The sequence below is a fragment of the Mirounga angustirostris genome, unplaced genomic scaffold, assembly GCF_029215605.1.
Source record: "Mirounga angustirostris isolate CCGP_5_RB_7025 unplaced genomic scaffold, mMirAng1.0.hap1 SCAF_12, whole genome shotgun sequence".
NCBI lineage: Eukaryota > Metazoa > Chordata > Mammalia > Carnivora > Phocidae > Mirounga > Mirounga angustirostris.
This window is the reverse complement of record NW_026991720.1, coordinates 27,320,870-27,335,856: the sequence shown is the minus strand read 5'-3', so window position 1 is coordinate 27,335,856 and position 14,987 is coordinate 27,320,870. Positions and strand designations below refer to the sequence as shown.

Here is a 14,987-nt window from a genome sequence, read left to right as displayed (position 1 = left end):
CGCGCACACACACACACTCACACTCACACTTCCAGGAGGTCTCTTAGCACATGGTCAAGTCCGTCTGGGTTACAATCCTAGCTCTGCCCCTCATAGTTATGAGAACTTGGACAATTTACTTAACCCTTCCTGAGGCTTACTTCCCCATTGAGAAAGGACCGTGATAATATAACACCTACTTTGCAGGAGTGTTGTAAGGATTAAATGCACATACAGGTCTGCATCATACGGAACCTTTGTGCAATTTAGAAAATTTTGACCCTCTCTCCAGGCAGGCACAACCGTTCACCAGAGCACTCATATCAATGAGTGGAGATGAAGATGATTTCATTCCCTTGGTGCCTTCACCCAAGGCATCCCTGTGCAGGGCGCAGCCTGCACAACTGTACACAGAAACCCTGGGGAAAGGACAGCCTAATACTTCGTTACAACAAGACCACAATAAACATTGGCCATCATTCTAACTATTAGGTGGCAAACCATTGCAAAATGCAGAGTTGAGGCTCAGTTGGAGACTATCTGGGTGAGCCGGTGATGAAAAGAGACTGCTGTATTCACAGTGCACCCCTAAGTCTTAGAATAAGTGTTCAAAATACAGAATTGGAAAGCATACCAATGGGTGTCCACTCCTGGGTGACTCTCCTCCCACTAGATGGTGCTGTCCTTCAATGCAGGCGCAGCTTCAGCTTGTTTGGGGGGAACTGATGTCCGTTTAGAAATGGCCTTTATTTACCAATAACTCGGTCGATAGCCAGGTGGTATCTGTCTCCCACAGGCTTCCTTCAGCTCTTTGTGGAGGAGGAGGTGTTCCTTCTCTCTCCACGCATCTGTGTTCCACAATATACTTAAGCACTGCTCCAAGGAAATGACTCTCCCTAGATGGTAGAAAGCTACAGGAGGGCTGTGAGCCGCCATGAAGAAAGCCATTAACTTCCTGACTCTTTAAAGTCAGAAACCAGAACATCATCAATAATTAATTGACCACATAACAGCCTCACTTTAGCGTTTGACCCCCTTCGGCACTGTTTTAGTAAGAGGGGAGGCAGGACAAGATCATTCAACTGTGTGGTTATAAAAAGCTCTTCTTCAGACACCTAGGCTCCAAGCCGGGGGAGGAGGATCCTGCCCAACTTAAGTCCTAAGGTTGTATTTTCATTATTTCTGTCTTCCTCTTTTTTAATGCATTTCATTCTAAGGAATTTGTGAGCGTCACTGCCCAAAAGATAGGTTTCCGACAAGTCCTTTACTTGAGCTTTAGTTGTGTGCATATCACATTATAAGGATAACTTGCTACTTAATAAATTATTCAACAAATTATTTTGTAAAACGAAAGTTTTCTTTTGTTACTGTTGAAGTGCAGTTGGGAATTTACCACATATGTTTACATAGTTTTTCCCTTTTTGTCACTCCGAAGTCTGACAGATTTTGAGGAAAAAATGTGACACTTCGAGGGTATTTTTCAAAAGACTTCTGCAAACCATTTAAAAACAATATAAATGAACTTTTTAGGTAAAGCAAATGGATTGGTTAACAAACTGAAAAGAGCCTTTTGACTGCTCCAGTCATGCATTCTGGGCAACGCTGGGCCAGACATGCTGCTCTCGTTCCACACCCATTTGTGAACAGAACACATCCTATTAAATTCCGAACAGAATCTACATCTCAATTTTAATGGTAACATACCTGCAAAACTAGAAGAGGGAGGAGAAATCATCAAATCAGATCATGACATTTTCCTACCTAAGATGCTCCTGTGGCTCCTTCTTGCCTCCTGTAGTGGTTCTCAGACTCTGACACATTTGGACAAACTTACTCCACAGCGTTTGAAGATTATGGCTTTTTGGAAGGGAAGGATGTGTGAGGATGGGAGGTGGGGTTATACTGGAATGCCCCAAGGGAGTGCATGTTCAATGTTCAGAATATACACACAGCCTTTGAGACTCTGGTGAACAATACCACACACCCCAGTTAATGCCCAGGAGTAAGTCCTTTGTCAATTCCACTGCCCTGGAGGAAGAAATAAAATAAAACATAACTTACCTCGTTTAGTATATAATGTTCTCCATATGCTGACTCCTGCCAAAAACTCCAGCTCATTTACTACAGGCTCCTCAGTGCATTCTGTGACCTTCCTCCCACATATGCCATTTTCCTTCAGTTATGTGTGTTATCTCTGCCCGGAATGGCTGTCCTTTTTTTAGATTATTAAAAAAAAAAAAAAAGTCCTTCTCATCCTTCTCAGCTCAAGCCCTTATCTTCTCTGTGACACATTCTTTGTCCCCTCCTGGAAACTAAATATCACCCTCTTTTGGCCATCTCTCTAGGAAGAACTGCCTTGGAGATTACCGTTGTACCTGGCACATAGCTAATAAATCCATGCCTAGTAAATAAATGAATGCAGTACTATTCAAGGGGAAACACATTGCATTTAGGTTGCTCAGCTCAATGGTAATGTAGGATGTAAATGCTATTTAAGGGCTAACCTGTTAGCCTGTTTTTCTTAAAAAGATTTATTTATTTATTTATTTAAGAGAGAGAAAGGGGGGAGGGCGAGAGGGAGAGGGAGTGTCTTAAGCAGACTCAAGCTGATCGCAGAGCCTGACCTCACAACCCTGAGATCATGACCTGAGCCAAAACCAGGAGTTGGACACTTAACCAACTGAGCCATCCAGGCTTCCCCCAAATAGCCTGTTTTAAAATCTAAGTCAGATAGAAGGCGAAGGAATGGCCAACATCACACACAGAATATTTTAGCAGAATCTGAAACTTTAAAAGTAAAGACTGTTCAAGCTATAGAACATAAAATGTAGAAAGCATTATAGATTCTTAAAATTGAAAGGGAAACAGCTCATCTAATTCCAGGCCTCATTTTAATATTCTCGCTGAGAAAGGGAAGATCAAAAGAGGTAAGAGATGGACCCATTTCCAAATGTCCCAGCCATTTCTGATCTCAGGTTATGGGAGGAGCTATCGTGGGGAATGAGCTCGGAGGAGAAGCTAGAAGTGAGGGCCATGAAGTGCAGCAAAACTCTGAACAGTTCCAAAAGCCCTCACGTGTGGTGCTTAGCGCTCTGGTCCTGCCCTGCACCTCACCCACTTGCTCATCCTGCACTGGGTGATTTTCTAAGGAATTAGTAGAATTGTAAATTCTACTTAAATGTCTATTATATGACATTGTCTCATTCTAAAGCAGTTGCTAGTATAAACTTTAAAAGAACTGATTTTTACAAATCCATGTCCCTTATTCAACATAAGGCTAACAAAATGAGCAGAGAGACATTTTTCAGAGAGAAAAGGTATAAGAAAAGGAAGCAACATTCCCCGATTGAAGGAGCTATATATGGGTCCTATAATCCCCCAAACATAAGAACACTGTCTCCCTTCCCCATACCTAGAAGAGGGGCAGAGTGGGAGAGAGACGGGAAATCACAAAAGGAAGCCTGGATGGTTACTGAGATGATTTTGGAATAGAAAACAAACCTAAAGTTTGCTGAGTCCAATGGTCAGTTCTTAGTCCTCATCTTACTTGACCTAGCAGCAGAATTTGATACAGTTGGTCACTCCCTCATGCTGCAAATATTTTTCTTCCCTTGGCTTGCATTCTATCTTGAAGCTTCGGCTAACCCCAGGCCTCATCCCTTGAATGTATTTCTTTTTACATCTACAGGTATTCATTTGGTGAGCTCATCTAGCCTCATGGCTTTAAATATCACTAATTTATTTCTGCAGCTCAGCCTTCCCCCTACCTCCCTAAATATGGACTCACATTCACCAGCCTATTGAACTTTTCCTTTTGGACTTTAATAGGTATTTCAACCTTTACATGATCCAAACTGAGCTCCTATTCCTCCTCTTTAAACCTGCTCCTTCTGGAACATTTTCCCTCTTAGTTAATGGTAACTCTATCCTTCCAGCTGCTTGGGCTCCATCCTGGTCTCCTCTCTCATAAACCAAATGTTCAATTCAAGCCAATACTCCAACAGATAAAAATCCCTGTATGTCAGAGGGTTCAATTCAAGCCAATACTCCAACAGATAAAAATCCCTGTATGTTTTATTCATTACTGTATCCTGAACAGTATGTCTGGCACATAGCACTGCTCTGAAAAGACTTATCGAATAAGGGAATGTATGATTTTGAGACTAAGTAAGAATAAGTACATATTTTATTTATTTATTTATTTAAGATTTTATTTATTTGACACAGAGAGAGACAGCAAGAGAGGGAACACAAGCAGGGGAAGTGTGAGAGGGAGAAGCAGTCTCCCCGCAGAGCAGGGAACCCCAATGTGGGGCTCAATCCCAGGACCCTAGGATCATGACCTCAGCAGAAGGCAGCCGCTTAACCGACTGAGCCACCCAGGTGCCCCATGACAAAAATATTTTTAAAAGAAAAATGATGAGGGATGACTTGCCCTCCCAAATAACACACCATTCTATTTAGCTATAATAATCTAAATAGTGTTATCCTAGTGAAGGAACAGATGGATATAGGAATGTGTTAGCATTTCCTTGTGTTTTTCAGTTGCGGGATATAATTACCTCAATACGAAATCAAATAATCTTGTACTTGAATTGGATACCAAATCCCCCTCTCGGAGATTCATTTTTTCTGGTTAAATTTTCTGAAAAATAAACTGCTTAACCGTGTTAAGTGATTAAAGAAACACACAACTTGTTTGAAACAGGAAACGCCTCCTTATTCCCTAAATCCCAATTTAGTAAGCACTAGAATTAAGTCCCCAAACTGAGCCATTATTTGTGGGGATTCCTATGTGACATATTTGTTACCAACGATTGTCATGTTCATTTACTTCATAAAGTTTACCACAATTTATTTTCTTGTTTAATATTTACTTCACCAACGTAAAAGTAAATACTTCAAGAATAGGGACCTGGTAGGTCATTGGAGGCCTAGGGCAGTACCTGGCATAGTACATGCTCAACAAATATTTGCCAAATATAGCACGGGTGAGAATCCTGTATTCATCTACTTCTCTGTGTCCTACCATTCTTGACTTTGTAAGATGCTCCATAGCCGGTGAATCGGTTTACTGTTCTATCCCACCCAAAGTCCCCTTGAAAGTATTTGCTTACACTGAGACTAAATGGTTCAGATCTTCAGGATTGGGAAATTACCTAAACATTCCAAGCTGCATAAAAACACCTTAACAAACCTCAAAACTTGGGGCACCTGGATGGCTCAGTCAGTTAAGCATCATGATCCCAGGGTCCTGGGATGGAGCCCTGCCTTGGGCTCCCTGCTCAGCAGGGAGTCTGCTTCTCCCTCTCCTTCTACCCCTCCTCCCCCACTCGTGTTCTCTCTCACTCACTCTGCTCTCTCTCTCATATAAATAAATAAATAAATAAATAAATAAATAAATAAATAAATCTTTAAAAAAAAGAAACCCTCAAAACTCAACTTGATTTTAATATTTTTGATATTATAGGACCTGTGAAGGAAATGCGAATTGCCCTATTTGTATGATAATTGCATATTAGAGCCTCAAATCAAGTCACAACTAAGCCAAATATTTAGTAGAAATACCATTTTGGAAAATCCAGACTATTCTGTCCCATTACTTATACTGTTTTACTAGAGATATATCTAAGTCTAGCAGAAATAATCACGTTTTTCTAGTTTCCTCAAAGAATCACCAAACTTACCTTTTATACTGAAATCATTTGAACACACACAAAACAGTGGGTCAAAGTTGAAGTATAAAAAAATAAAGATCTGAAAGCAAGAGCAGCAAGAAGAGGGTCTTTTAATAGTAGAAAGGATGGATTTACATTGAGATTGTTGGGTTTTAACATGGTAAGTTTTCTTTACCAACTTCAGATAACTTTTATATAACAACTAATATTAAAATGTTCTTGTTCATAAACAAATATTAGTTGATGGAATTTCATGCATTAGTAGCTTCAAAAACATTGAAACATAACAGGTGCACATGAAAAACATCCTTCTTTTCAGAAAGTACAGTATACAATACTGAATTTTCAGTAATTCAAATTTTACTTTGGTTACCAATATAAAGTTCTATTATATAGTCTTGATTATGATTATGTTTATCTTAAATAAGATACTAAGAGTATCAATCCCAATCAATTTGGGATAGATAAGAGATCAATATACAAAAGACAAGAAGAAAAATAAATACTCTCAAAGTACTTTGATGGTCTATTGATGTAAAGCCATTTTCTCTTTTTAAAACTCAAACATGTGTATGTCTTTGTTCTCTGGCCTTCTCCTCTAAGGCTACTTATGCATTATCACTCTTACCCAATTCTGGCTTCTTTTCTACTTATTTATTCTCTACACAATGGTAAACTTCTTTTTATTATTTATTTATTTATTTATTTTTGAGAGAGGGGAGAACGTGAGTGACAGTGGGTGGGGGAGGGGTGGAGAGAGAGGGAGAGAGAGAATCTCAAGCAGACTCTATGCTCTGTGCAGAGCCTGACATGGGGCTTGATCTCACGACCCTGAGACCATGACCTGAGTTGAAATCAAGAGTCGGATGCTTAACTGACTGAGCCACCCCACAATGGTAAACTTCTTAAGGACCAGAACTGCATGTCCCACCTCTCTCCACATGTATATCCTCGCACCACTGCACCATTCTGTGTATATTACAATGTGTGTGTCCACATATAGACTAGGCAGCCAAATGGGATAGTTTCTTTAATGTCCATTTTAGGTCTCCAAAATATAATACAGCTGACCTTTGAACAACATGGGGATTAGGGACGCCAACCCCCATGCAGTCAAAAATCCGTGTATGACTGTTGACTCCCTCAAAACATAACCACTAATAGCCTAGTGTTGACCAGAAGCCTTACCAACAGCACAGACAGTTAACACACATTTTGCATGTTATATGTGTTTTCTATAGTATTCTTATAATAAAGTAAGCTAGAGAAAAGACAATATTATGGAGAAAATACATTTATGGTATTGTATTAAAAACATCTATGTATCAGTGATCCATGCAGTTCAAACCTTCAAGGGCCAACTGAACAATATGATAGTCAGTACTCGATCTGTAGAGTGATTACTATTTTTTCAAAGAACTTCCTAATTATGCTCTCATTTTACTCTCATATGAATGATGTGAAATAACAAGAGCAGAATTATTATATAGGTGGAAACCAGGGCATTGACATTTAAGTGATTTGCCTTAACTCACAAAAACATGGGCACACCTGAAACTAAAATCCAAATTCCCTGCCTTCTTTCAATCCAGGGTTCTTTCTCTTTGATGTTCCTGAAATGTCTTCCATGGTAGTGAAAATTAATTACATCAACCTGCTTTCTTGAAACTTACTATGACTAAGTATTAATTGAATTCAACTTTAGTTAAAATAAATAAGAAATAAATGCGGGGGCACCTGGGTGGCACAGTCGGTTGAGCTTCCGACTCTTGGTTTTAGCTCAGGTTGCAATCTCAGGATCATGAGATCAAGCCCCGTGTTGGGCTCCACACTCAGCACAGAGTCTGCTTGAGACTCTCTCTCCCTCTGCCTCTGTCTCTCCTCCCCACTCTCTCTCTCAAATAAATGAACGAATCTTAAAAAAAAAAAAAAAAGGAAAAGAAAAAACTGCTAACCCAGATGAACAAGTCACAGTGTTTAGAGAGCATTTAGCATATATTTCATGTATGCTCCCAACATGGTGAGCACTTTAGCAGACACCGGGGATAAAGTGCGTATAACTAAGTGCCAGGACAGAACACTTCCCCTTTTTTGCTCACCATTGGCTTAGCATGCTGTCTACAGTGGTGCCTTACTAAAAACTGCTTTCTTGTCACTTGCCTCTTTGCTGCTATATGGAAACAAGATGGCAGGAGCGATGTCAAGGATGCAGCTTCCTCAGAGGCCTGTGACGTCAGCACCCTGGTGGAGTGTGGTGCTGATCCATTCGACTCACAGGTTCGGCTTTTAAGTCTGAGAAACAAAACAAAACAGCAGAAAGCACAGTGAAAGCAAACCACCAATTATCAAAGTCCCTGGATGAACACCAGAAATAAAGTATCTTTTGTCTTTCTCACATTTTTCTGCTGTTTTATATACAATTGAAATAAAATGTGCATTTTTTAATCACAACCCCGCACAACCAAAATAATGAACAAGTGCAAGAAAGGGAGGAAGGAGGAGGAGAAAATTGGAAATACTGTATTTCAAAGTAAAAATGAAACCAAGTGACACATACATAGATGTTGCTTACTAAACTGCAAAATAATGGGACAAAACAAAGCAGCGTTCTCCGAGGAGTTTGGACCATGCCATTTTGCCCAGAAGGCAAAGATAAAATTGCAGTCTGATAAGGCTTTTATAAAGAAAGGGCCGGATCCCAAAGGAATCTGATAAATGGCTTTGTCGGGGTGGGGGTGGATGTGATTGTTTGGCTAATCTTAGCAAGATTTGTATTTTTAACTCACCGGCAAAGGCCTGCAAGACCCATGTTTTCAGGAACACGTAGTACCTGTGAGCAAGTAAGGAGTGAGTGGCAGCAGGTGCCTTAAACATGGAGGCCAGGAAGCCACGTGCTTTCTGGAAGTTAATGTACAATGCTACCCAAATCCTTCGTTCCCCAAATAAGATGGGTGCTTCCAGGGACAGTCCTTCTGACACTGTGCTTCATTCAACCCTTTCAACCTAAGACTCCTCATTTTAGTTGCTGTAATTATCATTGTGGAACAGGACATGGATTTCTTGCCATATAAAGACGCAAGGACATGTATTTGGATGTCAGTATCACTATATGTGCCTTCCTCAGAACAGCAGTTGTATACAAAATTCACAGCTTGATCATACTCTCTGCTTGAAACACTCTTTCCAGGCAAACCCGAAGTCCACTGTTCAAAAATCTGATTCACTTTGTTTCCATTTTGAGAAGATCAACAGGAAAAGCCAACTTCCAAAACAGACAAATATGGAAATGATTATAAGCATATGAACAGATCATTCTTTTAAATATTTGAATTACTCAAAACATGCTTTATTGTGTGTGTAGAGAAGATTAACTGTTCGAGGAATAGGCCTCTTAAAAATGGTGGGTGTCATGGTCATTATATTATTATTTTCATTATTATGGTTATTATTATTATTCATTTCAGATGAAAAAATTGAGTCTCAAAAAATTTAAACAGCAAATCTAAGGTGACAGAGACAGTAAGTGGTAAGGTAAGACTTGTTCATGGGCCTACGACATCAGGAACATATTTTCATTTATTTGGCACCCAGTCTCTTTTTTGTCCTTTGTTATTTTAAGCATTATTTTAAATATTGTGTGATCTAAGGAGATCTATAATAACTATTATATAAATGGATAAAACAGCCATAAATTTATCGGTATAAGAGCAGAAATGTCCCTGAAATGTGCCAAACCACATTTTTAAATGTTGGGTATAGATTTTATCCATAAATTGCATTGTACTCTAAGCCTTCATATGAATTTTTAATATTGTTAGTTTAAAAACGTACTGTATAAAAATTAAAGGGTTTCACAATGCCATTTGTTTTTTATAAGAATTTTTATTGAAAAATTCCAAATTATATTAATAGTTATAAAACATGCACAATGTTCTAACCCTCAACCTTGACCATTTCAAGATACAGTTAATAGTGGTATAAATACATAATATTTCTCAAGGTCTGCTCTGAGAATGACTGAAGTACAGCCTCTTCTATCACAAAGAAGAGCCAGGACCTCTGATTTCATGTTTATGACATTCAAAGTTTGAAAGTAAAACTGTAAATTCACTACAGTTGATGTGTTTATTCATTGACACCAAGTCCAAAAAATGGGTCAGACAGAAGAAAAACAAAAGCATACAGTTCTCCCCGAAGGCTGGGAGTAGTCAGTTCAGGAGAAAGGGAGGGACTGACGGCAGAAATCTAACAGACAGTCTGAAAAGTAATACACACAGTGTCTTTAGACACTAGGGGGGCATTGACGCCCTTTAGAAGAGTTGTTTTAGTTAAGTGCTGGGGACAGAAGCCAGATGGCTTTGTGAATGCTGACAGTGGCCCAAGCTAATCCAAGAAGAGCCATGTCAAAACAAATTTAAGGCCGATTATTTTCATTAGAAAATTAGTAAGACACTCAATTGCATTGGGTTTTTTTAAAACAGGAAATAAACAACCCTCCCCAATTAAAATCCTGATTTTTCTGCTGCTTTACATCAGCTGCTCACTTTTTTTCAGACTATATGTTTTATAACTTGACCTAAAAATCCTTGATCAGATTAGATGTCACTGAATGTCATATCCCCATCGGTGTATCAGACTGGCAGGTATGCAATGCAAATCAAATGAAGGGCAGTAAATTCATACACCAAGAAGACTGTATTTAATGAGATTTGATGTGAGTCTAAAAGATGAAGAACGAGAAATAGTGTGTGTTAAAAATTGATTACAAGTGGATTTGGATCTGTAGACACACAGACTCACAGTTTTGTCTCTTAAACAATTAATTTTAAGATACGTAAAAATTCTACTGAAGTGGTTTTGCTTGGTTCCCTCTGCAGGACCCCTCACTGCAGCTGGGTTGGCAGATCATTTATTTTCATGAGCGCTCTTTGAACCAATCAGGACACAGATAATCTTATTATACCTCTGTGGGCTTATGTTTCTTTTGATGAGAGTCTAGAGAAGTCATGGGTAATACTTTATTGTGTGCCAGGAACTGCTTATGTTTCAGTTGTTCAAGGTCAGATCTTAATTTAACCACCAACTGGGTACTTAATTTTAGATACACAGAGGAACACATTGGCTCCAAGCACTTCCTCTGGTTTAGGAAGGCAAGGCCCTGGATAAGAATGACAAGATGATCATTCCAAAAGGTGAGATTATGAAATATTTGATCTGTACCTCACCAGCTTGCTTATTAAGTAGTTTAGTATTGGGAATATTTTAAAAGGATGGAAATACATGTAGTGGTAGCTTCTCATTACTTTCTTTCTAATTGATCACCCATGGGTTTGCCTTTCTAGGGCCTTTTTAATCAGAGAACAAAGGCAGGGTTATTTTTTGTTTGTTCAGAGAATATTAACTCCATGGCATAGTTATGAAGCATAATAATATCATGAGAAAAACAGATCAAGAATGAGTATGCTTAGAGAAAGTGTCAATATATACACTATGGAATCTCAGAAGGGTCTTAGCTGGCCCTCGTTTCTGAGAAAAATATTAAATGATTTTTGTGACTAATTAAAATAAATTTCTATCAAGGCTTTTTCATCACTTACAGCAAAAGATAGATGCTTTATGTTCAGGTCAAAAAATTCCTTTCAGTTCTTTTAAATCAGATGAAAAAAAGGAACTCAGTAGAATTGGAAATTTACTTCTGCAAAATAAATCATAGAATCTTGGGACTGGAAAGCCCTTAGAATTTACCTGAGCCCATCACCCATCTGGTTTGTAAATGAACACACACCATCTAAAGAACCTTCTACATCTAAAAGGAAATGATTTCTGTGAAATAGCAGTGATGTGGATGAGGAAGTCCTAACTCAGCATTGTGCTGAGAACATTATATTATCGTCATAAAGTATTGTAATTTTACACTTCGGTTGTTTCTGTGGGAATAGCTTGTTTTCAGATGAAAATTTACATAAAATATGTATATTTCCACTAGAATTGTTTGATAGATTGCTGATCATTTGCTTAAACTTTTAGAAAACTTCCGAATATTTGGGTTACAAAATGAGACCTTCTTTTCATGAATTCTATTACAGTAGATGAATCATCAGTTAGAGTAGAGTGGTTAAGCCTGGGTGACCTCTCATGCCACACAACTGGGTTTCTATCCACATCTCCACCACTCACTAGATGTGCAAGTGTGGGCAAATTACCTCACAGCTCTGTGCCTCAGTTTCCTTATCTGCAAAAGAGGGGAAAGTGTGTTATCAAAATTAAATGTCATAACTGACTAAGGTACTTAGCATAATGCATGTCACAGGTAAGTACTCAATAGTTGTTACTTATAATAGTTATTAAATTCAATAAAACAAATTTTTATTGAGGATGTGCCGTGCTTGACTTTCTGCCAAACTTTGGAAAGGAGGGGAGCAACTGGTGTTGTTTCTAGGGAAAAGTCTAGAATGCATTTTTAAAGACAGCAAACTCCCTGAGGGCATGGATCCTATTGTCTTGTGTCTAGCACTATGCCTGGAACATAGCAGACACTGAACACATATTTTTTAATGAATGAATAAGATGGTTTGAAAATCCTTAGGAAAAAAAATAATAATCACCGAGAACTGGTGGGTCAATATTCCTCCTTTATCTTTTTGATTTAGTAGAGAAAGGAAATGTAATAGACATTATGCACCTGTATTTCAACAAAGTATTTGACAGTATTTCTTGATGATGGTTATCAAAAAGGAGACATTAATACTAGATGGTGGAGTATTTGGGAGGATTTGTAACTAGATAAACAGTTTTTCCTGAAAGGTGCTAAATAATAGATCAATGTCAACCTGAAGACCTCTCTGTCCTGTGTCAATTTCTGTTCAACATTTATCATTATTAATGGAGCAGATGGACATATAGAAGACATGCAAATAGATCTGCAAATAGAACAATACTTGGAGGGATAGAAAATGCATTAGATCTTAGCAGACTGGAATCTTTTTTTTTTTTTTTTAAAGATTTTATTTATTTATTCATGAGAGACAGAGAGGGAGAGAGGCAGAGGGAGAAGCAGGCTCCCAAAAAGCAGGAAGCCCAATGCGGGACTCGATCCCAAGACCCTGAGATCATGACCTGAGCCGAAGGCAGATGCTTAACCATCTGAGGCACTCAGGCGCCCCCAGACTGGAATCTTAAAAAAAAGAAAGAAAGAAAGAAAGAAAGAAATGTAATAGGGTTAAATAAAGAGTCCTGCACAGAAATGCAGAGCAATGTGAGAAAAAATATGAGATGTAGAATTTGGGCCAGTAGGGGTCCAAATCAAGCGTGTAACATGATAGCCCCCATATTCATCTAAGCTTAGGCTAAATTAACAGATCTATAGTGTCTAGGAAAAGGGAGGTGGTCACACCTGCTTAATGTTGTGTTGGTCTGACTACAGGTGTTGTGCTCCCATCAGAGCCCATGGTCCAGAGCCACTTTTAGAAAGAAATGGATAAACGAGTGTGTTTACAGGAAAGTGATCAAGATGGCGGAGGGAGGTGAACCCACGGCACAGGAAGAAAAGTTGTCTTGCCTCGGGAGGAGAAGGCTCACTGAGACTTAACAGCCTTCCTGGGGAATGATTAAAGGGCTCTCATGTAGCAAAGGAACAACATTTTATCAGTGTGACTCTGAGGAATAGAACTAGGATCATAGAATAATGATTTGAGGAGATGGATTCAACTTCACTGGTTTTCCTAATTGCTAAAGCTGGCCGAAGATGAAGGGCTCTGTGGGGATATAAGCTTCCTGTCACTTTGGTGGTGAGGGCTGAAGCTGAACAATTACTCGTTGGGCATGTTGTAAATGGAATTTACAGGTGGGGCTACCTAATGGTCAACTCTGAAATCTGGTGATTCTAGAGAAAAGGAAGGAGACGGAAATAATGAGTATGTCAGAGTGCCTGTTCAAGGGTGAGGAATAGAGCTAAAACTGCCTAACAACCCTTAGAATTCTAGTTCCTCATTCCAGAGGAGTTCAACTACAGGAAAATAACAGGTAATGTTTGCTGACGACTCACATCAAACACAGTTAATGAGGCAGCTAATCCAGAGGGCAGGATTTGAACAAAGTTTCAACTGCTACACCCAACTATCTCCCCCAGAAAGAAATCAATGGCCTGTATGTGATTTCAAAATAAAAGATGAAGAAATGCAATGGCTCATTACTGCTTGAGTTTCGAATGGGTAAAGATTTGACTTGAGCCTCAAGCAGGAACTTCTGCCATCTGAAATGAACACGTCCATATAGTAGTATATACATATACCATATATATAGTATAGACATATACTATAGTAGTGTGTTCATATACATATATAGTACATAAACAATGCTTTTGTTAAAGTCTAGAGGCATTTCATTTTTATTATTGTGGCTAATTAATGTAGTCAAAACATTTTACCCTAGCACTCAGTTGTCTAAACCAAATGTAGCTATTTTGTCTGTAACTGGCCTCATCTTCCTCAGAAGCTGCCACTCATTAATTAGTGGAAAATGAACTTTTGGTCTCGTGCAGACAGAATAACTCAGTAACAAAGCCTTTACTTGGATGATTCAGATAAATGGATCAGTCTTTCAGATTTCTGTTCTTCCCCAAGCCAAGAAACTCTCTCCACCAGATTTCACCTGCTTTACTACAAATTTGTGCAAATTTCTCTCTTATCAAAGTCACCACGGTCCCTGACCTGTTTCACTACCTGTAAGGTTCAGCCTGTGGGCCAGATGCCAGGCCAGTTTTCTGGAAGGCTTTGTAAACTTTGGTTCCATAAAGTCAATTTTAGTTTCTTCCAAGCAGCCGGTCAGATCTGATGAAATGAACATCATTCTCATACATGGCACTTTATCTATGGCAATAAATATTCTTCAAGGATATGAATTTTAGTAACTGTAGAGTTTTCCATTGCTTAGATATACTATAATGTCTTATACAAATTTCCTCTTGTTGGACATCTGATTGTTTCTAATGTCTTGGCAGTTAAATATGGCTGAGGTGAACATTTTCACATATAATTTTTTTGTCCATATCTTTGATTATTTCTATAAGATAGATTCCTAGATTTAGAATTATAAACAAAGGGTAGGGCTTTTAAAAAAATCATATTATCATTTGAGCTCGTGGTAAGGGCATTATCTATTAAGTTGCCTTTTCATAGGCCATCTTGCTGTTTTTTTCTATTCTATATTCCTCTAGAAATCCACCTATTTGTGAATCTAGAGCTCCTTCCTGTTCTGTGTACCATTTTCACAAACTAGCATGCATCTTCTTATATCTCTGTTGTAATTGGATTTGACACAGAAATCAATAGT

The 14,987-nt window shown here is 38.6% G+C and overlaps 2 protein-coding genes across 4 annotated transcripts in view; one reads left to right on the top strand and one right to left on the bottom strand.

Annotated features, from left to right (window-relative positions):
- NDUFA5 (NADH:ubiquinone oxidoreductase subunit A5) overlaps positions 1–2,161 on the bottom strand; it is a 32,297-nt gene extending 30,136 nt beyond the window's left edge. Inside the window, exon 1 of one of the 3 annotated variants that reach the window (XM_045864330.3) lies at positions 2,041–2,161. Coding sequence is in view for 1 of the 3 variants with exons in the window: in XM_045864329.3 (XP_045720285.1) it covers positions 2,041–2,097 (57 nt within the window). In the remaining 2 variants the exon portion in view is untranslated. The remainder of the gene's footprint in view (positions 1–2,040) is intronic. The other 2 variants (XM_045864327.3, XM_045864329.3) reach the window with 2 other exon arrangements.
- An 8,602-nt stretch (positions 2,162–10,763) lies between these two features.
- The window catches only part of ASB15 (ankyrin repeat and SOCS box containing 15), a 30,488-nt gene continuing 26,264 nt past the window's right edge, over positions 10,764–14,987 (top strand). Inside the window, exon 1 of the mRNA XM_045864326.2 lies at positions 10,764–10,849. The gene's annotated coding sequence lies outside the window, so the exon portion shown is untranslated. The remainder of the gene's footprint in view (positions 10,850–14,987) is intronic.